Source organism: Sceloporus occidentalis, unplaced genomic scaffold, assembly GCF_023333645.1.
Source record: "Sceloporus occidentalis isolate IW3139 unplaced genomic scaffold, rSceOcc1.0.p SCAF_9, whole genome shotgun sequence".
NCBI lineage: Eukaryota > Metazoa > Chordata > Lepidosauria > Squamata > Phrynosomatidae > Sceloporus > Sceloporus occidentalis.
The window spans coordinates 5,165,427-5,190,000 of NW_028316989.1; the positions used below are offsets into that span (position 1 = coordinate 5,165,427).

General features: G+C 40.1%; 1 protein-coding gene across 1 annotated transcript in view; it reads right to left on the reverse strand.

Annotated features, from left to right (window-relative positions):
• The window catches only part of EBF2 (EBF transcription factor 2), a 186,199-nt gene that overhangs the window by 27,739 nt on the left and 133,886 nt on the right, over window positions 1-24,574 (reverse strand). Inside the window, exons 8-10 of the mRNA XM_089539038.1 lie at window positions 9,287-9,404; window positions 3,602-3,732; window positions 2,174-2,300 (exon numbers count right to left, since the gene is read on the reverse strand). Of these exons, the coding sequence (XP_089395164.1) occupies window positions 2,174-2,300; window positions 3,602-3,732; window positions 9,287-9,404 (376 nt within the window). The remainder of the gene's footprint in view (window positions 1-2,173; window positions 2,301-3,601; window positions 3,733-9,286; window positions 9,405-24,574) is intronic.

Here is a 24,574-nt window from a genome sequence, read left to right on the forward strand (position 1 = left end):
CTGCAGTCTCATTCTCAATCCCTCCCTTCAGTGTCCAAATGGATTTGGAGACTACACTCATTTCCCCCTTCAGTCTCCAAATAGATCTGGAAACTACACTTCCACCCCAGCATAGGAACTCCTTTTCCCTGCCTCCTATCCCATGTCAGTGGTAGGCAGCTGAGTAGGAAGATCACTATTGGTTATGTTCTCATAGTCAACAGAGAATAACTATATCAATCTCCAGGACATCCTGGAGGATATCTGGGAGGTCCTGGAGGACTGATGCATTATTGTGCATCAGCTATAAGAACATAGTGAAGAGCAATCTTCTCACCTCCTCCTACTGACCACTGCATAGCTGGATGGGCTGGCACCTGAGTGAATCTTGTTTGCCATTGGCTACAATAGCTGGCAATGGGTGATCCACCTTCCTAAGATGCTAACTTGTCCATCTGCCGTGTATTGGCTGGAAGGAAGAGGAAGAGGGATAGCTGAGCAAGGAGGACCACCCATCATTGGCTATCAAAATTGCCAATTCTATAATTTTCATAGAATCATAGAATCAAAGAGTTGGAAGGGGCCACAAGGGCTATCTAGTTCAACCCTTTGCCATGCAGGAACATACAACTTAAGTACTTCTGGAAGATGGCCATCCAACCTCTGTTTAAAGACTCCACTCTCCAAAGCACCACTCTCCAGACAAACAGCCCTTTGTTCAAAGCCTTTCTTGTGGGCCCCTTTTTGCCAGTTTCACATCACAGCCTGCATGTTCATAGAATCATAGAATCATAGAGTTGGAAGAGACCACAAGGGCCATCCAGTCCAACCCCCTGCCATGCAGGAAATCCATCTCAAAGCATCCCCGACAGATGGCCATCCAGCCTCTGCTTAAAGACTTCCAAAGAAGGAGACTCCACTCCACTCCACTTCATGGGGGAGTGGAGCATGTTGTCCAAGTCTATGTACAGATTCATAAAAGACAGCCACTTCATACTTTAAAAAAAAACCCTGGAGTAATCTGCAGTGATTATTTCTCCCTCCCTCTCTTTTTAAAGTCCTACTATTATCATAACAGGCTTTAAACCACACTAATATAGTGATTGAAGGAGAAAAACAACACACCGGGCTAATTGTGCAGCTTGAAAGTCCTTATTTTATTGTGCTATGTTTTTTTCTTTAAACAATTCTGCTATCAGCCAAGAGGAGCCGAGGGAATTGCTTACACCAGGTGCAGCTGTACTTAATAGTTGTGTTTATCACTTTGCTTGTCATGATCTACTTAGATAGAGAGACCGAGCAATTGCTCGATTCTCCCCTTGCTAATTTTATGGTGCATCTTCTCGTATACATCAGCAAAACAACTTTTTCCCCCTCCTCCTTGGGTGAATGTGAAAATATATATATATATATATATATATATATATATATATATATATGTCTGTGTATGTTCCTCTAGTGGCCAAATGGCAGCAGTAGGCCTTAAAAAAAAGGTCTTGATATTTTTACTGTGGTTCAGCTTCATGGATTATGTGCCCAAGGCTCCAGTCTTCTGTGAGGTCCTGGCAGTCATTGCCGGCAGACACACTTCAAATCAATATGAGCCCAAGGAAAGGCCTCAGTCTTACTAAGTATATCAGTGAATTAGAGAGAGGTTTAGTGCATCAGAGAAAAAGTGAGCCATAAAGATCTGATTTCACCCATTTACAGGCAGTATAGATTAAGACAAACTAAGGTATTGGTATTTGAATAAAGAATAATAATAATATGCTGTTGTCGTGTGCCCTCTATTCATTCTGTTTTATTTGAATCCATTCCTTATAAAAGAACAACAATAAAAGTAGGTTTTTGTGGGGGTTTTGGGCTATGTGGTCATGTTCTAGAAGAGTTTATTCCTGACGTTTCGCCAACATCTGTGGCTGGCATCTTCAGAAATGAAGGTGCCAGCCTCTGAAGATGCCAGCCACAGATGCTGGTGAAACGTCAGGAATAAACTCTTCAAGAACATGACCACATAGCCCGAAAAACCCACAAAAAAACCATGGATGCTGGCCATGAAAGCTTTTGACTTCACAACAATAAAAGTCTTTAAATTGGCAACAGAATAAAAAGAAAAGAAGAAACCATTTCAACACAATCTTAAACATTAGCATTTCAGGATTGGGGAGTTATTTATTCATGACAGTCCACATACCTGTATAAATAAATCTGCCAGGGGCTCCTTTGCAAAACTGTTTGGATTTGTATGATAATGTGACTTCGACCACACCAGGGATGTGCCGAGGGGGTGTCTGGACACGGATGGCATGTGGAGTTATCAACTGGGAAGCATCAAGGAGAGAAGACAAATTAGTGTAGGAACAATTCCCATTTGACCTTTCATCATTCCAGAACTGATGTCCAAACCTAGTAGTCCTCTGATTTCAACTCCCACCATCCCCAGACAGATTTGGCATATCTGCAGGACACCATTATTATTATTATTATTAACCTTTATTTATGAAGCGCTGTAAATTTACACAGCGCTGTACATACAATCTTTTAGTTAGACGATTCCCTGCCCTCGGGCTTACAATCTAAAAAGACATGATACAGAAGGAGGAGGGAGTGGTGGAGGGAAAGGGTAAGAGGTCCAGCAGTTCCTCTCTACCTCCAAGGCCTGGACCAAGGCAGATGGACTGGAGGGAGGGGGAGAGAGGCTCCTCAGACAGTTAAAACTGAGCAGAACTAAACTTTACCATTCTTAGCACACATCCTCTGCCACTGCACATTCCAGAAATAGTAGTCTTTTTAATGTATAGAAGTGATGGATTAAAAAAAATACAGGTACTAATTTTAAGACACTGTGTTGAATTATTTAGTTTAGCGCCTGAGACCTGTAATTCCTAAAGCAAATTGGAAATAATAATTTCACATTAAGAATGGTATTGAAAATTTTAATGGATCTGGGAGTTTCGAAAGTACATGGTCTTTTTTCCAAAATGAAACAGACATAATTATTAGTTGTTCTCATTTCCAAATTTTGCACATCTTTATACACTGTACATGCATAATCGTTCGCAGCTTTCAGTTCTTTCATGTCTTTCCCCTTCCAAAATCGCAAAAAGCTATTTTGCTAAAACCTTAGTATTTGGGACAAAGGGAGAGCAGGATATGAGGAGCTGAAATTGTGGCTCATTTGGGGAACAGACCCTCAAGATGGAGGACATATTCCCAGGACTAAATTGCCCATATGCTCTCTTGCGCATTTTCTGGTGGCATTTCATCAATATATGGATGTACCTTCACACATCAATGAAATAAAGCATGAAAATAATTTTGATGCAATCGTATATGCAATCACATCACCATTTTCGTAATCATTTATGAGTGTACAAACACACACATTCACTAGATTGCACTGAAGAAAGTGAAAAACTGTGATGAACTGCATATTCAAGGTGCTCTGTGAAAAAAATGTTGATGTTAAAATAAAAGCAAAATGGTGGAGGATTCCATGTTTGATATCCATCCTGGGATGCTCCCTCTCCCTCAAACAATGAAAGCACAAATGGAGGCTAACATACTACTTTCTCAGAGGAGACAGCTTGACAAAATGTACATACTACATCCTTTTGCCTACCTCACTCCATACCAACATGGTCCCAAATACGACCTGTAGCCCATCAAAGAAGTTGTCTCCTATAATGATCACCATGGCTCCTCCTGTGGTCCAGCCTTCACTTGGACTAATGGCCTTGATACAAGGTGTGGCTAAAAAGGAAACATCAAAACCAAAGATGAGGAGCCAGTTGTAATCCTTTCGTAAAGATGGCACTCAAGCCAAGTCAACTTAAGTCAACTCAACCCAAACCAAGCCCTACTTAGTTGCACATGATCAAAGTTGCTTACGTTGGAAAAATCAATAAAACAAAGCCAAAAATAGATTTAAAAAATTAAAATGAGGCCAATATGATGACAATTGACGGTCAGCATTTCAATAAGGTATGTGCTGAGGAATTGAGTGGCTTTGAGCCAGAATGCAACAGACGAATATCTGACCCACCAAAGGGGAAAAGCAGTTTGCAATGAATTCAGGGGCAATGAAATATGTATTAGGTTTGTGTTAGGTGATGTGTCATATATAGTGAAAGACCCAGGCTCCTTCTGGGTTTCATGAATTAAATGGTTTCATATGGTAGAAGTGGAATCCAAGACCCCAGAGAGTGGCTGACAGTCATTGGTTACATGCCGCACTGGTCTTCAACCCATTGTTGTAAAGCTATTTTGCCAAGTGGAAATAGAAGGATGGGAATAAAACACTTGAGCAGAATAATAATGATAATGGTGATAATTCTAAGGATGCTGATAACAGCAACAGCCACAGAGGTTCCAAAGCTTGAAAATGTTGCTTCTTTGGACTTTAACTCCCCGAATTTCCCAAATGGCTGCTGGCTATGCTGACTGGGAAATACTGGGACTTGTCCCAAAAAGTAACTCCCCACACTAACTACAGTAGTTTACATCAGAATAATGCTACATGGTCTGCCAAAATCAATAAACATGGGAATCTAAAATTACATAAATTAAGAAAGCATCACAGAAAAGCAGGAGTCTTTGAACAGAGCGCCATGTATAAGGAATCACCTTGGTTTGTTTGCTTGTTTAATGTTCAGGATCCATTTAAGAGCAAGTGAAAGGATTTGTAAAAGGATCAGCTAGGTGCCACTGAAAACCCAATAAGGGATCATGGATTCATATGCACTGGCCAGAAAACCCCAGGTTACTCCTGGACTATTTTGGCCTAGGAGATGCATAGTAGTAATTCATTTAATAATTACTTTTTGGCTATGTATACACTCTGACTCCGGAGCACTATAGGCTGAGGTGTGCAATGCATTAAAGCTTATTAGACTCCTGATCCAGAGGATGCTTACTTTAGAAATATTTTTTAAAGATACCGTTTATAGCTACCCTACTAAACCAATATGGAGCCATTTTAGACAAATATGATTTAAGCATGACATTGCTCTGTCCTGTTCTTTGAATTTTATAGGGGCTTAAAAGGACTTGATCTCAGTTGCAACCCTCCTTTATTTGTACATCTCCATCTTTTTTTCACACAGGATACTATGCTATAGAGAAAAGGTTGAGTAGAAGTAAGGTGTCTTCTCACTTCTGTGTTAGGTCTCATTTGAAACTGGATATAAAGTTTGGGTCTATGAGCTTGGACCACTACACACAGCTGATACTCATCAAAGGCTATTCATGCACAGAAAACAAAGGAACAGAGAATAATCCAATCATGTCTAAATTCTACTGGAGTTCTGTAAAGCAGAACATTTCATCTTGCAAGTTAACAACTGGAATACACATTGTGCAAAAATGGGGGGAATCAGCCATTAGGTCTTTTTTTGTCCCAAGAGTCTTAGGTGGCACCTGGAAGCACCACAAAACCAAGAATAGCCTAATTCTACCAAAACCTATACTCAGTTTTGTGAATATTTGGTTCTTATTGTTTCTTCTTTTAGGCCTACGTGCAATTGTGAGTCACAACTAAGGTAGACCCATTAAATGAATAGGATCTTGGAAAGCCATTACCTATGTAAGTCCATTAATTTGAGCTGTGTCTTCTTTGCATTCAGTAATCATAGAATCATAGAATCATAGAATCATAGAGTTGGAAGAGACCACTAGGGCCATCCAGTCCAACCCCCTGCCATGCAGGAAATCCAATTCAAAGCATCCCTGACAGATGGCCATCCAGCCTCTGTTTAAAGACCTCCAAGGAAGGAGACTCTATCACCCTCCGAGGGAGTGCATTCCACTGTCGAACAGCCCTTACTGTCAGGAAGTTCCTCCTAATGTTCAGGTGGAATCTCTTTTTCTGTAGCTTGCATCCATTGTTCCGGGTCCTGTTCTCTGGAGCAGCAGAGAACAAGCTTGCTCCCCCTTCAATATGACATCCTTTCAAATATTTAAACAGGGCTATCATATCACCTCTTAAGACCATATATTTGGGAGAAGTGAAGATAGGGAGGGTGCATCAAATATAGCCAGAAATAGGTTATAGGTTGAGTCTCCGTTATCCAAAGGACTTGGGACCAGATGTGGCTTGGAGTTTGAAATCTTGGAATATTTGCTTCTACATAATGGAGATGGGACCCAAGTCTAAACATGAAATTCATTTATCTTTCATATATAGCTTATACACATAATCTATCAGTTATTATCTTCATAATACATTTAATAAATTTGTGCATGAAGCAAAAAAAATCTCTCTCTCTTTTTCTCCTCTTTTGTGTGTGTGTTGTTGTTGTTGTTGTTGTTGTTGTTGTTGTATAGTGTGCCCTTGATAATCACTGGAGTTTGGTTCCAGGATCACCCATGGATACCAAAAACTATGGATGCTCAAGTCCTATTAAATACAGTGGCATAATAAAATGGGGTTGCTTATATAAAATGTAAAAATCAAGCTTTTTTGTGTTTGTGTGTGTGTTTGCTTTTTGGTGTGTGTTTGTGCCTTCCAGTCATTTCCAACTTATGGTGATCTTATCATGGCTTTCTTTCTTTCTTTCTTTCTTTGGCAAGATTTGTTCAGAGGAAGTTTGCCATTGCCTTTCCTGAGGCTGAGAGGATAGGACTTGCCCAAAGTCACCCAGTGGGTTTCATGGCTGAGTTGGGAATCGAATATGGGTCTCCAAAGTCGTAGTCCAATACTCCAACCACAACACCATGCTGACATTCTCTCTCTCTCTCTCTCTCTCTCTCTCTCTCTATATATATATATATATATATATATATATATATATATTCAAGCTGTGGGGTTGGTTGAATGTATGGATAATGAATCTGTGGATATGGAGGACTGACTATCTGCCTAATCATGAAGAAGTGTTGACATTACTGGGTTTATTGATGCCTTCAATAATTTGGAGACATCTAGCATTTATACCAGTTTTCCTGGGAGATGGCATTCATATTTTCTGTTATTTGTAGAATAGTGTATTTCCCCCTTTCCCCTCCCTGTTTGTTCTCCTTCATCTGTTCAAGGCCTCTGGACTATACATCCCATCAAGATTCCAATATGGTTTTCCAGTCCATAACCGAAGTCAATCCATCACTCCATTCCCGATGTTGACAAGGTCAGAGGTGGAAGGGAGCTTTGGCAGGGCTCCAAAATCGCGAGGCTCCTTTGAACAGCCAGTCAATCACATTCAATCAGTCAAGGAAAAACTGGAAGGCTTCCTAGGTTCAGGATCTTGAGAGTTTCCTTCTACCATTTCACTGCCCGCTGGGGGAGAATTAACACTGCTCCAAATTCTTTACTGATTCAATCATTTTCTTCCAGTTCATTAATTCCCCTTTAGGTTGATGCAGGGCACATTTTAAAGGGGAGGAGAAGGCAACAAAACACTCTAATGAAATAATAGACTAACTTGTCTCTTCTGGTAACGTCACAACGTCTTCTCACTTTCACTAGCTGCGAGGGAAAGGGCCAAGAGGGGTTTCTCTAGTTATTTTTAACTGGTGCCAGAATGGGGATGGAGAGAGTGGAGGCGATTATCCAATTTGAAGCTTAGCAGATCCAGCGATTTGTAATTGCTTGAAAATACAGCCTGCAGACGATGATGATTCCTCGCTTAGCCAAACAAACGAAAATCAATTAGTGTCAGTTTCCTTCTGCTCATTGTTATGTTTCATGCAGTTTGTTTAAGGGAACGGCTGACACTTTTTCATACACATCTTGTGCTGTTCCATTTCTGCTTAACTAAGATGTCATGTCGCTTGATTTGCTCAAAATCAAGTCAAGCCCAGCTGAGCAAGACGCCTGAAATTCTTTTGCAGAATGCTTAGCACATTGCTTCTTGGCTGCTCCCGCCTGAAGGAGCAATTAGAAGGGGGGGAAATAGTCGAGAAGCAGCCACGTTTTATTTTACGGCAGAGCTTATCGGATTCAGCCTGATGTTGATTTCCCTCCCAGGAAGCACTCCTTTAAGGTAACAAGGCAATTCATAAGCAGGGCCGGCCCTGCCATTAGGTAGAGTAAGGCAGGGACCTGAGGCAAAACCAAAAAGGCACAAAGTGGGCACCAATAATTTATTGATTGTACATCTCACTATGTTATTTTCAAGGTCTGCACCAGGGGAGTCTCTACACCTTAAGTTATCTAGCCAGGTGTGAGTATGCGCGTGCGCACACATGTGCATGCATTTTCTTTTGTATTTTGCCATTTCCACAGCTTTTGCTCTTAAAGTAATGTAGAAATGGGACCCAAGTCTAAACGTGAAATTAATTCACATTTCGTATTATAGCCTGAAGGTAATTTTATGCACAATATTTTTAACAGTTTTGTGCATGGAACAAAACTTGTGTACATTGAACCATTAGGAAACAAAGCCAGCCGTGTGGACAATGATTTTGGAATGTTTTGGATTTCAGAATTCCTGTTAAGGGAGACTCAACTTGTTGGATTCATTCACTCCTGGCTTGGTTTGGATGCAAACCACTAGAGGTTCAAGGTTGCAAGTTACTTTAATGTACAAGAGCTTAATAAAAATTTGGGAACTTAATAACACTGTGGCTGAGATCTTGTACTGGGAGATGTACATAGAATCATAGAATCATAGAGTTGGAAGAGACCCCAAGGGCCATCCAGTCCAACTCCATTCTGCCATGCAGGCAATCCAAATCAAAGCAAACATGTGTCAAGCAGCTACATCTCTGTAACTATATATTCTGATGCTATCTCTCTCTCTCAATCCACATTGTATGCTGTGTATCCCCCCTGCCAAACATGCCCATTTCTGGGTTACTGGAGGCAAGGGGACTGATGATGATGCATCCAACTATATTATTGTAGTTGGATACACTGCGACAGGCCCTGGAAGGGTCCTTTGGGGTCTGTGGGATGTCCCTGAAGGTGTCAGACTAGTTTCTTAGAGTGCAATCCCATAAACACTTATTAAAGAAGAAATAAGCTCCACTGAATTCAGTGGGTAATTCCCCCCTGAATAAGCATGTTAATAGCTAGACATGAAAGGACCCAAGACAGACAGCTCTATATCTTAACACTAACATGTATGATTCTCTCTGAATCTATGTTTCTAAATTTCAAAATCTTTATTCAAAGGTTAAAACAGGGACAAAGTCAACAAGGACAGGGACTTATTGGAGCAAATGCCAGGAAAAGGGGATTCTCACTGATAAATAGAGATCTGCTTCCTTCATTTGTCATTAACACAAAGATACAGTTTTGCTTTTTGGTATCATCTGATGTTGTGGCATATCTTAAATGACCCCCCCAGCCCTAGACAAAACACCATACCTTCAGAAGGGTCAAGTCTCCTCGCCCTCCGTCCATGTTTTGAGTTGTTATGAACAAACATATTGTCAGATACCGCCAGTACATGCCCATCGACATTCACCGTTGTTGACAACACAACCTAGATATTAAAAAAAGATAGGAAAAGAAAAGGCAGGTAAATTGCTTTTCCGTGATCCATGTTTGATGCATTAATTACTCAGCCTAGTTTTAAATCCCATTCTATTTTTGCAAAATGAAATTGTGTCCTATGGGGTTTCTTCCCTCATTGGAGGGAAAGATCTTTCAGTCTTGCATTAATTCCACTTAGCATCGAATCCTAAGGACTGTAACAAGCCTTGCGTCTTGGGAGCATAATATACCAATGATTTGCAGAAGGTTTCACCTTTCTTTTATTTATAATCAAAGAATGTCACAGGTTCTTCCACATCTTCTATGAGGGACAGTTGTAAATGTATGAAAGGGTGGGTGGAACCATGTTTACAATCTCCTGCCCTCAATCTCCATGCATTGATAAGCTCTTTATACATAGATCTCATGCAGGAACGACAGCAAAATTCATTTGGTTTGCAATTTACTAAATTTTACACTTTGACACCAATGCGGACTTAACCTTCAAAATTCAAGCATCTCAGACTTTTGTAAATGTTGTCTTCAATTTTTTTTAAAGTAGTATGTCGGGGAAAGTATATACACAGATTGGTATATTCATAAAAGCTGCATTCAAAATGTATGGCATTGGGAAGATTGCTTGCAAAATTGCAAAGTTGTTTACAAAAATGACAGTATTAGGAAAAATGCATACATATCTTCATGTGAACATTTTCTACAAAAAAGAATCTCTCATCTGCGACAAATTTAATTAAAAATAAGAAAACCTCTCAGTATTTTGGCTTGATCAAAGATAGTGGATTTGTTCATTCCTAATTCCAAGTGCATACAAGGTGTAAGAAGTTTTAAAGTGGACAAGCTTGGCAGCACCAACAGTACCTAGAATTGAGAATCACCATTATGGTTTTGCCCCCAATTAAGTCCCAGTTAGTCATGTGAATGCTCTTGCAGTATCCTCTATACTCACCTCTCTTAGCATGTCTAACAATAGAAGTCTCCAGGGCAGCTTAGTTAAGGAAATCTTCATGGCTCCATTAACTGCCACGCTGGCCCTGCCCAAATTTGACCAATTTGATAAGAAAAGTGTACGGTTTTGGCAACTTTGGCATAACCTAGGGTTCCCTTGTGAATGAAGCATCCTTGCTTTTGTTTGTAAGTGGGTGTATTTTCTGTCTATATTGATTGGCCCAGGCCATCTGACTTCAGCGCTAAAGGGAAGTTGTAAGCATGTTAGGCCTACTTAGGTGTTATGAAAAGCAATAAAAACTCAGCATATAGGCATATCTCCCTGATGCAGGTGTTTCTTCTATAAGTGTGGATGTCTGAGGTAGTGGAGCTATGCAGTGATGTAACAGTAGGAATGGCTCCTTATTAAGGAGAAGCCAATTCATGAACCACTAAGTGAACCTTGTCCCTTTTCTTGTGCAATGAGTTTTGCTGCTTTTCATTATGCTCAAATAGTATTGTGGGCTCTATGTATGAAGAGACAGCAGATATGACTCTACTCTCTCTTCCATGCAGTTAATGCATGGATTTTTAGAAGGTCTGAAAGAATCATGTCTGGAATTTACATCTTCATAACTAGACTAACATGGCAGGAAATAGAATCAAGTTGATTCTCACCATCTGTAGGGGCTGCTATCATGTTTCTACATATAGACATTTGTTGCTCAGTGGTGGAATGACTAATGTATGACTGCCCAATGTGAAATGGGCACCAATGTGCATCAGGGAACAACCCAGACTTTGGCTAGGAAGTCCTGGAGTACAACAGGAGCACCTGAAATGTATCAGAAGACCTCCTATGTGCATCAGAAGTATCCTAATGGTGGAATGAAAATGGCTTTGCATGTGGTGTCGGTCAGCACATGCAAAGCCAATTTCCTTCCCCCTTCAGTCCAATGTGCACCAGAAGTGGTTGGTGTGCATTGGAGCACTCTTGATCTGATGCACAACTTTCCAATTCATTTCTGCAAGGTAGCTTAGAGACTTCATACATAAGATTGCTAAATTCATTCCATTCAGCAATCTGACTTCATGACCATCACTACATCTTGTGCAGTGAATGGCACAGTTTAAGCATGCAAACGAATACTTCCTGTTGTCTGTCTTCAGTTTCCCATCATTCAAGCTTCAGTGGATAGCTCTCAAAAGCTATTATTAGAGAAGGCCAAAAATTCTATGCACAGTTCCTCCATGCTGTGCCTAATTTGATCAATCTAAATAAGTATTCCTATTATTCACCTTTTTCTTTCTCTAAACTGGAACTGTTAATCTGTCCCAAGGGGGATAACCTTGGCTATAGGGGAGTGACTCCAGTCTCCTGATCATTGTGGATGGATGCCCTTTCAAACATTATTTCCAATGCCACCATATTTGTTTTTGAGATGAGCATGCCATGGATTCCATAGCATTGAGCCATGATAGTTAACGTGGTATCAAACTGCATTATTTCCACAACGCAGATGCAGACTACGTCATGGTGTTTGGTTTTTGTGATTATTTCTCCTTCTCCTCTCCCCTTCTCCTTTTCTTCTTTTAAAAAAACAACACTTGTCCAATGCCTTATGTTTTTAGAAATGGGCTTGAAATAAAGAGAAATAAAATGTTCCCTTTAGACATGTGGATGTATGGGTTGCTTTTCTCTGGATGACTTTCATGGGTCGTGAGGTAACATGACCCTCGACAGAAAATAAGCTTCTCAGTGAAGTTCTGGACCAAAATACATCATCAGGATTTTAGAAAGCAAATGAATACAGGATATATGCTTGAAATGATTGCCCAGAAATAACGATTTCTGTTTTTTACAGCTGATAAACTGTTTTAGGCCCAAGGCAGGGAATACAAAATACTAACTGAAAGAATGCTCCTTATTCTCCAAACCAACTTAATTCATTCCAACAGGCGTTTGTCATGCTGTACCTGCCACAGAATGTGTGGCTTTCATGTGCCAATAGATTTCATCTTTGAGCATTTGGGTGGAGCTCTGCTCCGAAGTGAACATTTCCCCCTTGACATAAGAGAGCTCCGTGACACAAGAGAGCCTGGTCAGATGCACTTCATTATTTTTCTCTTCAACAATGGAAATAAATTTTAATCTCTCGCTGGCCAGCGCGAACCACGCTATGACGGCTAGGGAATAACGCTGAATTATTCCAGTGTCTGAAATATTTACGAGAAGATTTTTTAAATTGTAACCAAATGTAAATCAAAAAAGTATATTATGGTGCATGCATGCTACACACACGAACCCGCGCACATCCAACCTCACACAAGCTGAGACTATATTATACACCTCCACTGGGATAAGGGCATATAAACATTCAACCACATTGCGTTCCAGTACATTTTTACAGCCAAATTTTGAATGAATATATACAGAGAGAAAGGGGGGGCAGGGTTCTTTTGTACAAATCAGAAAAAGAAGAAAAGATGGGGTAACAAAAATATTCATGAAAACAGAGGTTTGGGGCCTCTTTTATGTTAATGTGATGTTTGTGGGTATGTTTGTTTTCTCATGGTTCTGCTTCGTTCTTATATAAAACAAGGAACACGTTTGTAATGAATCTAATAAACTTGATCTCTACAACAAATATGCATGTAGTAAAGGAAAGTCAAAGCTTCCCACTGCTCTATGTTACCTCTGCAAACGTTTTTTGCTTCAAATATTTCCATCAGCAGCCTGTCTCCTCTCCAAAATTTTGGGGACAAACTGGGAACGACACAGGATATCCATCAAATGGACCTTCTATGGCCCCTGCCCCATATTTTAGCACCACTGTCTGGGTCTGGGGTACTCAATTCAGACTGGGATGGCAACACTGAAGGAAAGTGTTTCCTCACCATGTGAAAATGGATATTTATTCAGTGTATGCAAGTGTGTGTGTATCTGTGAGTATATATCAAAAAGTGTTCTTATGTGTGAAACATAGTATTTCTGAATGTCTATGTCCAGTGTAGGCAATTGTGAGCAGCTAGGGAGCTGCATTACCCCTCTAGGAGATTTGGGAGGGCACACTCCCGCAACCACATGCCCATTGCAAAACAATGTCTGGCTCTGCTTTGAGAACATGGGCATGGACTCTGACTCAGAACCTGCTGCTGAACCAAAGCAGGAGGAACTTCCAGAACCTTCTAAAATGTCTCAGAGACAGACCAGAGTGCAGTTCCAGGTATGGCAGAGAGTCCTGCCCATTCGGATACAGAAGGCCACTTACCCTGACCTACCTTCACCAAATGGAGACAACAAACTTTGGCTGGTTGCCCAGACTGTGTTTGGGATAAATAACAATATCAACAATATGTTTTTGGCCCCAAATGTCCCTCTGGGGATTGTGATGGGGGCTGGCATTTTTGTCCTTTTATAAACCTCTCCTGGGCCACTTTCAAAACAAGAAGTAACCAGAAGTCATTTCCATTTTACCTTCGGTTTTTTAAGAAAGGTATTTTCTGGTTCCCAAATGGGGGGAATATAGTGGATATGCTCCCTGCATCTCCCCGGAGGGAATTGAGGGCCATCTTTTTATCAGCAGGGAGACTGAGAGCCACAAAAGTGGCCATGAGGGGCTGCATAAAGTGCATAGTCTACACTTGACCCATCCCTGCTCTATGCTGTGGTTAACAATGCATGTAGATGTGTTTTGTATATGAAATATGTATGTGTGTGAACAAAACGGTGTGTATGTGGCAGGAGTGTGTTATTTTTACCTTTGAGAAATGAAAAGTATGGAACTGTGGATTTGCATTCAGATGTAGACGATGGAAACATTTGTCAGTTTCAGTTACACCCACAAGTGGATTTTTGGAATCGTAGGTTCTCTTTATCTCAGTTGTGAAGGAATTCACACATTTCTGCAAAGGCTTCTTACAACTGAGCCGAAGTGATATTTTTCACCTTGCGTCGGTATAGCTATTTCTATTTAGGGCTGTAAATCCTTGACTATTGGGTCCTCGCATACATGAACAAATTATTAACATTGTTTTCTCCCCATAGTGGCAGAAAATGAATATTTTGCACAGGACTCTCCTCCTAATGAAACACCCAAAATGTTGCAATGATTTATCTTGCACAGGAATGCAAGGTTTTTCTGTGTTAAAACAAATTTGTTTACAGAATAATCCATCAGAACCAAAGTGGACAAAAATCTTGCTGCTGTGTTATTCTTCCCAATGGGGTTTCCCAACAGTCAGGAAGCCCATTTGTTGATCAGGAAACTAATAGTAGAGGATATTCTTTCTATTCCTCTTCCCAGCATCTTGTACCTGCCTGTCATATAGCTTTTAAAGATGAGGAAACTCTCAGGAACGAAAGCATGGCAAGCACAATAATGAATACACAGGGATTCAAATACGAACTTTTAATATTTAAGCATTCAAAATCCTGGATCTGGACAAATAAAATAACAGATTTAAAAACTCTTATTGATTGGAAATGCACTCACCCTTGACAAACCTGTTTACTTTGACCTTAGGAGAATAGGAGTAGAAATATATAGAAGTATGCATATGTTTATATATTTGTATTTATTTGCATCTATTTTTCCTTTCCTTTCCTTTTCTTTCTTTTTCTTTTTCTTTTCTTTCTTTCTATTTGCTTTATAGTAAGTTCTGTTATGAATGTACAACTAGGACAAATGTGATTGTTGGACTGTAAATTTTAATTGTTGAATGTATAATAAAATTCTTTTTAATATTAAAAAAAGAACTACGTGGCAACAATTGTCTCATGAATTGCAATTTGGCTCATATTCTCATGCCAAACTGACTTTATGGGGAATCTAGATTTGAACATTGGTAAAGATCCATTTTTGTTTTTCTACTTTTGGGGAAGATGTGGACTGATAATGAGATTGTCACTTTGAATCAGATACTTGGTGCTGATGATGAGTTTTTCAGTTTTCAAATGCTGTTTAAACTACTCCTACCAGTTAAATTGTAGATGATCCAGGTTAGGTCAGGAGCACTCTACATTGAACATTTTATTGTTGACTCTACTTATAACACTGATAACTAAGAATGGAATATCCAAATACACTATCACATACCTCCTATTTAAGGTAGTCTGCCACTGGTCCCTGGATGCTAAAGTCTAACAGGAGAACATGGTTTCAGCATTCCCAGTCTAAAAGCTTCACTAGTATCTGGCTAGGAAACACAGGGGACAAACTACCAGGTGCACCTTTGGCTTGATCCACCTAAGCATTTCCATTTTCTTTGGCCTTGGCTCTTGGTTTTCCTTTACTACGAATCCTTTGTCTACTAATGCTCCACAGTACAATGAAAGGCCACTTTGCATTATGGATCTCACATGCCTACTTAATCCAGACATAGTTCCATGCAATCTCTTGCCGAATACAGACCACCGCCAAGCATGTTTTATACCAAGGAGTTAAAAGTCCATTTTTTACAAAGAGGAAGCGGACATTCCATCATAGTCTCCGACTCCCAGGTCCTCCCATTTCACCAGCCAACGGCTTTCCCCCAGTGAGTATTTCCTGGGTCATGGAGGGTGACCCTTTCCATCTGGAATCAATCAGTCAACTCCTGACAACTTCCTGAAACACCTCACTCTATTTCCTGTCCTCTCCCCCTCCTCCTTTTCCCCCTGGTTCACTTCGCTCTCCAAAACTGCAGGCCACAGCAGCTTAATGTTAGAGGGTCAGGCACAGTTAGACTCCAAAACACTACACAAGGAAACCTTTGACCTTCAGAAATCTTTACATCTTAGCTAAACAAATCAAGGTCAATATTTCTTACCATTACCTTGTTAACCATTTAGATGCTTCCCCCCTCCCCTTCTTTTGCCAGTGCCCTTTGGATGGCATATCCGTCAATACTACTTGTTCATCCCAGAATCATAAGACATGACATGCTTTTGTTTTCTTTAAGGGTATTTGAGGCTGCTGAAAGACATCGGATTGACATCCCTGGATAGCTGAGCGTCAATATAACTGCTGCACGACGACAGATAAGCAAAGATCTCATAAGGACATAAGAAGAGCCCTCCTGGATCAGACCAAAGGCCCTTCTAGACCATCATTCAATTCCTATAGTAGCCAAACAAATGTTTATGGGACACCTACAAGTGCTGGTCAATGATTGAATAAATATATATCTATGTATGTGCACCTACAAGCAGGACATGAGCAAAATAGCACCCCCGTGTTTTTGTCCCTCAGCAAGTGATACAAACAGATATATTACTTGTCATATAGGAGAAATAATAATAATAATAATAATAATAATAATAATAATAATAGTACCCTGGCTTTTCCCCTCAAAATTGTAACTTCTATAGATAGTAGCCATTGATAATCTTTATTGAATTTGTTTGAGACTAAGGACATTATCACATGAGCCTTGCTCTTTCCACAATCACCTTAGTAAGAGGAGATGTATACATATGGGTTTGGGAACATTCGTTATAGCGCATCTCTTCAATTGCACATCTAGGGCTGTTTCTGACATCGATGGACCCTCATATTCTCTTTTGTGTTTCTCTTTCACCCTGCTGTCCTGCCCTATGTCAGCATGCCTCTGGGGTTGTTTGTGGGCATATTTGTAACACGATTTAGCAATTATGGCAATGTGATTTAGTAAAAAACAGAAAAAAGAAAGTGGGGAAAAAAGGTCTGCTTGGGGACAAAGAGCGGGAGGGGATAGGATGCCAGGAGGCTGAACTACAACTGGTGGAACTTGTCATACTTGACAACTAATTGGACAGCATTGTGATTGGGAGCTTACTGACAGGTTTTCCCCATCAATGAAAAGGGACACTCTTTCAGTGCCTCAAACACAAAGCAGTGACAAGATGGAGACAATGTCATGAAATAAGTGGTGACTCTTTGGCTGAAGTGTAGTAGGAGGTGCTCTCCTGATAAGTCTGTCTATGCTTCAGAGATCTATCAGACTCTGAATTCATTTAACTTAGGAAAATAGAAAGATTTCTTATATCAGGTCAGATTATTTGTCCATCTAATGCATTATTTTCTACTACTATGATTTACAGCAGCCACCAGTCATTTTGTATTGTAGTGGTGGTTGCCATTTTCCCTTATAAGTTCTTGAAATGATGCTAGATATAAAATGGCCACAAGACTGCCAGAAGAGTTGCTCTATTTGTCACCTACGATGGTCAAGGGAGAAGGGGAACACAACATACTTTTAAAATGTTTAAGATGAGATATTTTGTGCTCCCTGAAATAATATTGGAGAAATATTATCCTCCCTTTCTGGAAATTAGGTGAAATAGTCCATCCAAGCTTCTCTGATCACAAATGGGAGGGACGAATTTCAAGAAGCTCCAGTTTCAAGAGAGGAGAAAATCATTTCTGGCTCTGGACATCTGGAAACAATATGAAATTCCTGATGTACTTTCCCTTAAACTGTTCAGTTACACTAACATATTAGTCTAGTTTTGCCAAAGCTATGATGATGTGAAATGTTCGTATTTATTATTGTTATTTTCAACATGGGTGGAAGAAAAACAACTCACAGCACCCCTCCATTCTGTTCAGGCAAGTTTCCCAGAGATATTAATAGGGGTCCCTGTTATGAGAGGGAAGTGATAAAATGGACAATAAATTGTCGTTGTGAGTGTGCACAGATTAGTTAATAGGGATTAGCTCATCTTTAAACACTTTCTAATCTCTGTAAGGTTTATACAACGATGGAGGTTAAATAATGGTCACACAAGTACTTAATATGAAAATCTGCCCAGACAGAATTTTAACGCATCCCAGATCTATGAAGGAAGGCAGTTAATTGTCCTGATCATGATGGGCTCAGCTTCATATCGTCCTTATATTTGCTGTTTCCCATTGGTTTGCTGAACTCTTCTGAGCTCAATCCTCTCCAGAGGAGGAAGCAAAATGATCTGGCGTGCCTACGTTTTGTCTTGTCGCTGTGTGTTCACTTGGAGAAGGTGGATGAAAAGATACTGAGGACAAGCAAGAGGAATGGCAAGGACAAGGATGTGAGATTATCAGTGATCCCCTTGTTGAGGTATAAGCCTCAACAGATCCCCAGCAATGCCAAACCTGTACTGTGCCATGCTTGGAAATAAGCCATGTTTCTTTGGAACAAAGGATGGCCAAACTAGGTAGAGGATTCTTGTGGTTGTAATCCAAAACAGTAACATCCACACTCCACATTTGGCTCTTCCCTTCTATGAACTAAAATAAATGCAACTAGCATTCTTCCTGCCTATGGCTATTATTATGTGTTCATGTAGACAGTAGACTAATAAATAGACTTTAGGCATGCTCTACACTTACAGCAGAATGAGTTGGCAGAGCACTAAAATGGATTGTACCACTACAGCATCCAAGCACTAGCATGCCATTTTCTTTTGCTAACACACAAAATTGTCATCTTGTGCTAAGACATGAAACTGGTTTGGTTTGCTCAAATCTGAACTTTCTGCCATAGTGGAGCTCAGTTATTTGAGTCTGCATTTGTCCTAAGTGGGTTTTCATTAAAGCGTATTGCCCCTCCTGGCTCACCATACCAGAAAATGCCTAAGTCAATGCTCAGGAACAGTGCTTTCAGTTTTTGAGGTTGAGTCTCCCTTATTTGAAATTCAGGACATTGAAATACTCCAAAAACCAAGAGGTTTTTTCAAGGGCAGCCAAGATAGTGACACTTTTGCTTTCTGATGCTTCAGTATACACAAACTCTCTTTCACACACAAAATTATTAAAACATATGTTGTATAAAATTATCCTCAGGCTATGTGAATGAGATGTATATAACCATACATGAATTTTATGTTTAGACTTGGGTCCCATCTCCAAGATATCTCATTATACACAAACATACAAATACAGGTATTCCAAATTAATCAGAAATACAAAACATGTCTGGTCCCAAGCATTTTGGATAAGTAAGACTCAACCTGTATGTTCTTTGTAAACCTTTTGTTACTAAAGTAGTCAGTTAGTCAATCTCTGTTTGGCTTTTTCTTCATGACACTAAATTCCAGAAAGAAAGGGTCAATTTTCTGATACCTACAGAGTGTTTACTAGTGAACTAGAGAAAAGGAGAGGAAAAACAAAAGTCTTGTATAGAATAGGATTAAGCTACTACTTCAAGCCTTGTGGAAGTTGCTAGGTCAAATGGGCAATGCAGGTATCCAAGGGCATATTGAAGAATTTAACCCTATGTGACCAAGCAAATAAAAGAGCCGTACAGCCGGGTTAGAACATTGTTTGGCAATAAATGGTATTGCAAATACAAGACAAGAAGTATGCTGTAGGGCAGACATTTTTGACTTAACCTTATGGTTCTAGTTCAGTTTGCTAAAACTCCTTAGATGGATATTTTGACTGCATTACAAGAGCATTTCTCATCAAAAACCACCTTTAAAAGCATACTAAGTATTAGAGTAATGTAAGCAGGACCCAAGATGGGATGTTTCACTGAATACATCTGATACATTGCAGTTTTTATAAACTGTGTCACAATTTTTCCCCCAACTAGTCATTAGATGCTCCTGGTCAGCATTCCATGTTTTATGCCAGTGATGGCGAACCTATGGCACATGTGCCAGAGGTGGCACTCAGAGCCCTCTCTGTGGACACATGTGCCGTCGCCCCAGCACAGAGTTTGCCAGTGCTTGTTGCTAAAAAGCCAGAGGGATATGGCACTTTGCAATAAATAAGTGGGTTTTGAGTTGCAGTTTGGGCACTTGGCCTCTAAAAGGTTCACTGAACTATTAGAATTATGTTTACTCCACTACCACAGTACTACTTTTCTGTGGTGGTGAGATTCTTTCCCCAAGGCAACAAGAGACTTACCAATCTTGAAATATACATCTATAACAAATCAAATGGTCTTGAGTATATTAAATATGTTGCAATATTTATTTAGAATCCTTTCATTGGAGGTAATAGTGTGGTATTATGATTACAGGCTGCATGGTTGTGATATCTGACTGTGGAAACCAAATACAGTGGAACAAATGTCTAATTCAACAATCTCTCTCTGCTGAGTTTCCTTTAGAATATGCCTAAGTGGTTTAGAGGATCAGGACTAGATTAATTTAACAACTTGCAGGAAATGTTCTTTTGCCCCTTCTTTCTTCCAAATTAAAACCATGAAGGAGGGGAAGAAATTATTTGGGACATCTGCACCATGCTCTCATAAACCAAAGACTGCAATGTGTGTTGATTTGTATAGAGAGCTCTTCACTTTGAAGACTTGCCCAAGTGTGTTCACTATGAAGACTTGCAAGCATTCTGTATGCATGGAAGTCATATCTATTCAAATATCCTGGAACTTCAGAACGGATCTGTGCTTGTAGGTTACAATATTGCAAGACATCACTGGATTTGGGACCTAGTTATCCCAATATGTATTAATCTGCAATTGTTAACTGTGGTGAATGAGAATCCCTAAATGCATGAAGTTAACATGGCCCATTCAAATTCTGCTGATGAGAAGGATCATTTTCTGAATATACATCTATAAGATAATAGGGAGCTCTAGTGGTGCAGTGGTTAAATGTTTGTACTGCAACCACAAGGTTGTGAGTTCGATCCCAGGGTCTCCAAAGTCCGCTCAGCCTGGCATCCTTCTATAAGTCACTCAAATGAGTACCCAACTTGTTGGAGGCATTGTAAACCTCTTAGGGAGTGCTTAATTCACTAATAAGCAGCATAGAAATGTACTTGCTATTACTATATACCACCTCTTTCATTAACATGGATCCCTGAAGCATCAAAATCCTTGGAGGAGCACGTTTGACCCTGTGAAATCCAATAATGTGACTCCTCACTTAGGAAAATAAGAAACTAATAGAATAGATAATAGAATTAGAAAGCCCATATAATAACACAGAATAAACATATAACAGAAAAACTAGGAGCCATGCTTGCCCTCAACCACTGAAGAACAAAAGTAAGATATCATGTCTCAAAGGAGGAAGTTCAAGTGTAAAAAGGGTAAAGTGACATCAGTAACCCTAAAAATATCAGTTTAGGATTAGAAGGAAGGTCAGCATAGATTAGAGAAGATAAACAACAATCTAGGAAACTTGAGGAGCTCTGCCTGTTCATTTGTCTCGTGCCCCAGCACCTTCACCCCCAGAATGAAGATTTAAGATATCACTGGACTCAGACTAGCCACATCTTAAAATGAAAAGAAATCTTTCTTGCATTCAATCCAATCTGCAGCATGCCAAACCAAGGGCTGGTCTGCTATAACTAGAGACACATTGGATCAATGCTCGACCCAGGAAAATGTCTGGGGTGGACACACTGCAGGCAAATAGAACTCAGTCCTACCAGGGGCATCACTAGGGGTGCAGGGGGTGGGTGCAAACCTGGCGACCCCCTAAGCGGAGTGATACTACCTCTCCCCAAATATCTGCTTTTTGGTAGAAAAGAGGGGTGGGTTGCCTTCATCTCTTTAAAATGCTGAAGAGATGGGGTGAGAGGGGTGAGGCTCAGTTGGAGGAGAAACAAGAGGCCCCAGAGGTATTTAAATAATTATTTTTTATATAAAATTGCTTTTTATTTTTTTAAATAAATATTTTTCTTTAAAAACATCACATCTTACCAAATTTTCATTTTAACCATATGAAACCATGTACATGTAAATACATTTAGGCTGTGCATATGATATTGTAATTTAAAGGTCTAATTTTAATTTTGCTAGTTGTTTATATCAGAACTACTATCACTACATTTAGTGATATACAAGAATTACACTTTATGAGTAACGTTAGTAGAAAAAAAAACATTATGAAGGATTCTGTACGGTGTGGTATAGGGGGAGGTCAATGGAGAGGGTGTCACCATATACCACACTGGGTGATGCCAACCCTATTGACGCCACTGGGTCCTGCCCTGTTTTGGCCCTTGGGGTCCCTACCAACTATAGGCTATTATGACAATTGATCTCTCTGCAGTTTGGTCAATGGGACAGCATCCTCTACTTCATCTGAAGTCACCAAACTAGGTTAGGGGCGCATAGACCTCATCTCTGAACATCATCTTGTCCTATCTAATAGTACTGCTGGCTCCCCAATTCTTGTTTAAGATCACTGCAATATAGTCAGGGTGAGCTGCCCCTGAAAGGCAACCCAGAAATGTTCGTTTCTCAAGTTGCATCATCAAAACACTTATGAGAGGCTTGTCAGGATAGACAATATAATACTGGCTCCAAATGTAGATTCAGCTACTAGGTGCAATGATGATGTATTTTCCCTTCTCTGCAGAATGAAAACAAACTTCTTACGTGTTTTTTTAAAGTTGTTTCCAAAGGAACAAACAGGCCCCCTACCTCCAGCAATGTTTATCCACTTGTCACCAGACTATGTGCATTTCCGGTTGCATAGTTGTATTGCACAGTGTACAGGCTTCAGTAGCTAAGCTAGGCAGAGGTGAGGCTGGGGAGACCTAGGCTGGAGGCATTATAGTGGTAAGAGGGAAAGAACTGCAAGAGGATGTTGCCTGTGTACAGCCTTAAACAATTACAGTGTGGAAAAGAGAGAGGAGAAATTTAGTGTCTGTGCCTCCTCCCCACACATCCTCCTCTTTCCCTTTGCCCCCCTCCCCATGTTTTCAACTTGACACACTTCACCTCCTTCTGTGTTTTTATTAGCTGGTATTCTCAATACATCAGCGACAGCTATGATGAAACCAGTGGCAGATTTTCCTGCAAAGCAGCTGGGTCATTGTCCCATGGGCCTTGTTGCCTTTACCATGCAAGAGATCTTAAAGTGACCATGCCTGGATCAGCTGCCGTTTCAAAACAGCCTGAACAGGAGGATTTGGAAGTGTAAAATGTAATGTGGAAGGCATGCGGCAGGAGCTGGTGTATGTATGCATGCAGCCTGTGCTGCTTTGAAAATATTGGAGCCATCTAAATATGACAGTCCTTGTCCCCACTTCATGCAGCACAGATCTTATAAGTAAAAAGTTACTTATGAGTTATTTGTACTCCCCAGTAACAAAGGCATAACTATATTGCACAGTGTATGTAAATTTATTTATTTATTTATTTATTTATTTATTTATTTATTTAGCCTTCCTCCTGGAGTGGGACCCAAGTGTGTGTGTGTGTGTGTCCATGTGTACCTTCAAGTTGCCCGTCGAATTATGGTGACCCCATGAATTTTGCATAGGGTTCACTTAGGCAAGAAATACTCAGAAGTGGTTTGCCAGTTCCTTCTTCTGAAATATAGACTACAGCACCTGGTACAGCCATCCCCTTCATATCCATGGATTCCTTATCCACGGATTCAACCATCCATGACTTTAAAATATTTCAAAATACATATAAATTCCAAAATGCAAACCTTGACTTTGCCATGTATTTTACTACACCACTGTATTTAAATCCATGGATTTTGGTATCCAGGGGGGGGCTCTGGAACCAAGCTCCATGGATATTAAGGATCCAGTGTATTGTTGATGGTCTCCCATCCAAGCCCTGATGGCACAGTGGTCAAATGCCTGTACTGCAGCCACTCACTCACAAGCCATAAGGTTGCGAGTTCAAGACCAGTGAAGGGTTCAAGATTAACTCAGGCTTGCATCCTTCCAAGAGGGTCACTAAAATGAGTACCTAGATTGTTGGGGACAATTAGCTTACACCTTGTAAACTCCTTAGGACTACCACATGGTTCAAATGCACTATGTCTTGTGCAACTGGATTTTAAAAAGACATGCTTATGTCTCTTCTTTAAAAGTAAATACACTAAGCCCTCCATATCCTCAGGTTTTTTATTCATGGAGTCAGCCATCCACAGCTTGAAATATATATATTCCAAAAGCAAATCTTGATTTTGCCATTTCATAAAAGGGACACAATTTTCTTATGCCATTTTTCTATTTAATGGGTCATGAGCATCCACGGATTTTGGTATCCATGGAGGTGGTCCTGGAACCAAACCCCAGCAGATATCAAGGGTATCTGATACCATGGTAAAATTATTGTTCTAGTTACTTATGATAAATCAGAAGTAATGTGTTACTTTCTAGAAGTTGTAACTATGACAGCAATTCATCAGGGGTGTCTTGGACAGAGCATCGGCGACAATAACTCTAAGTAATTGTTTTGAGAAAGTAACTTTCCCGGCAAGTCTCTGGGGCAGCTGTACAGGCAAGTGTCTTGTTTCTGAGTGTCAAATCAAATATACATTGCTGGTTGGTGCTGTACATTACTTCCCCTCTT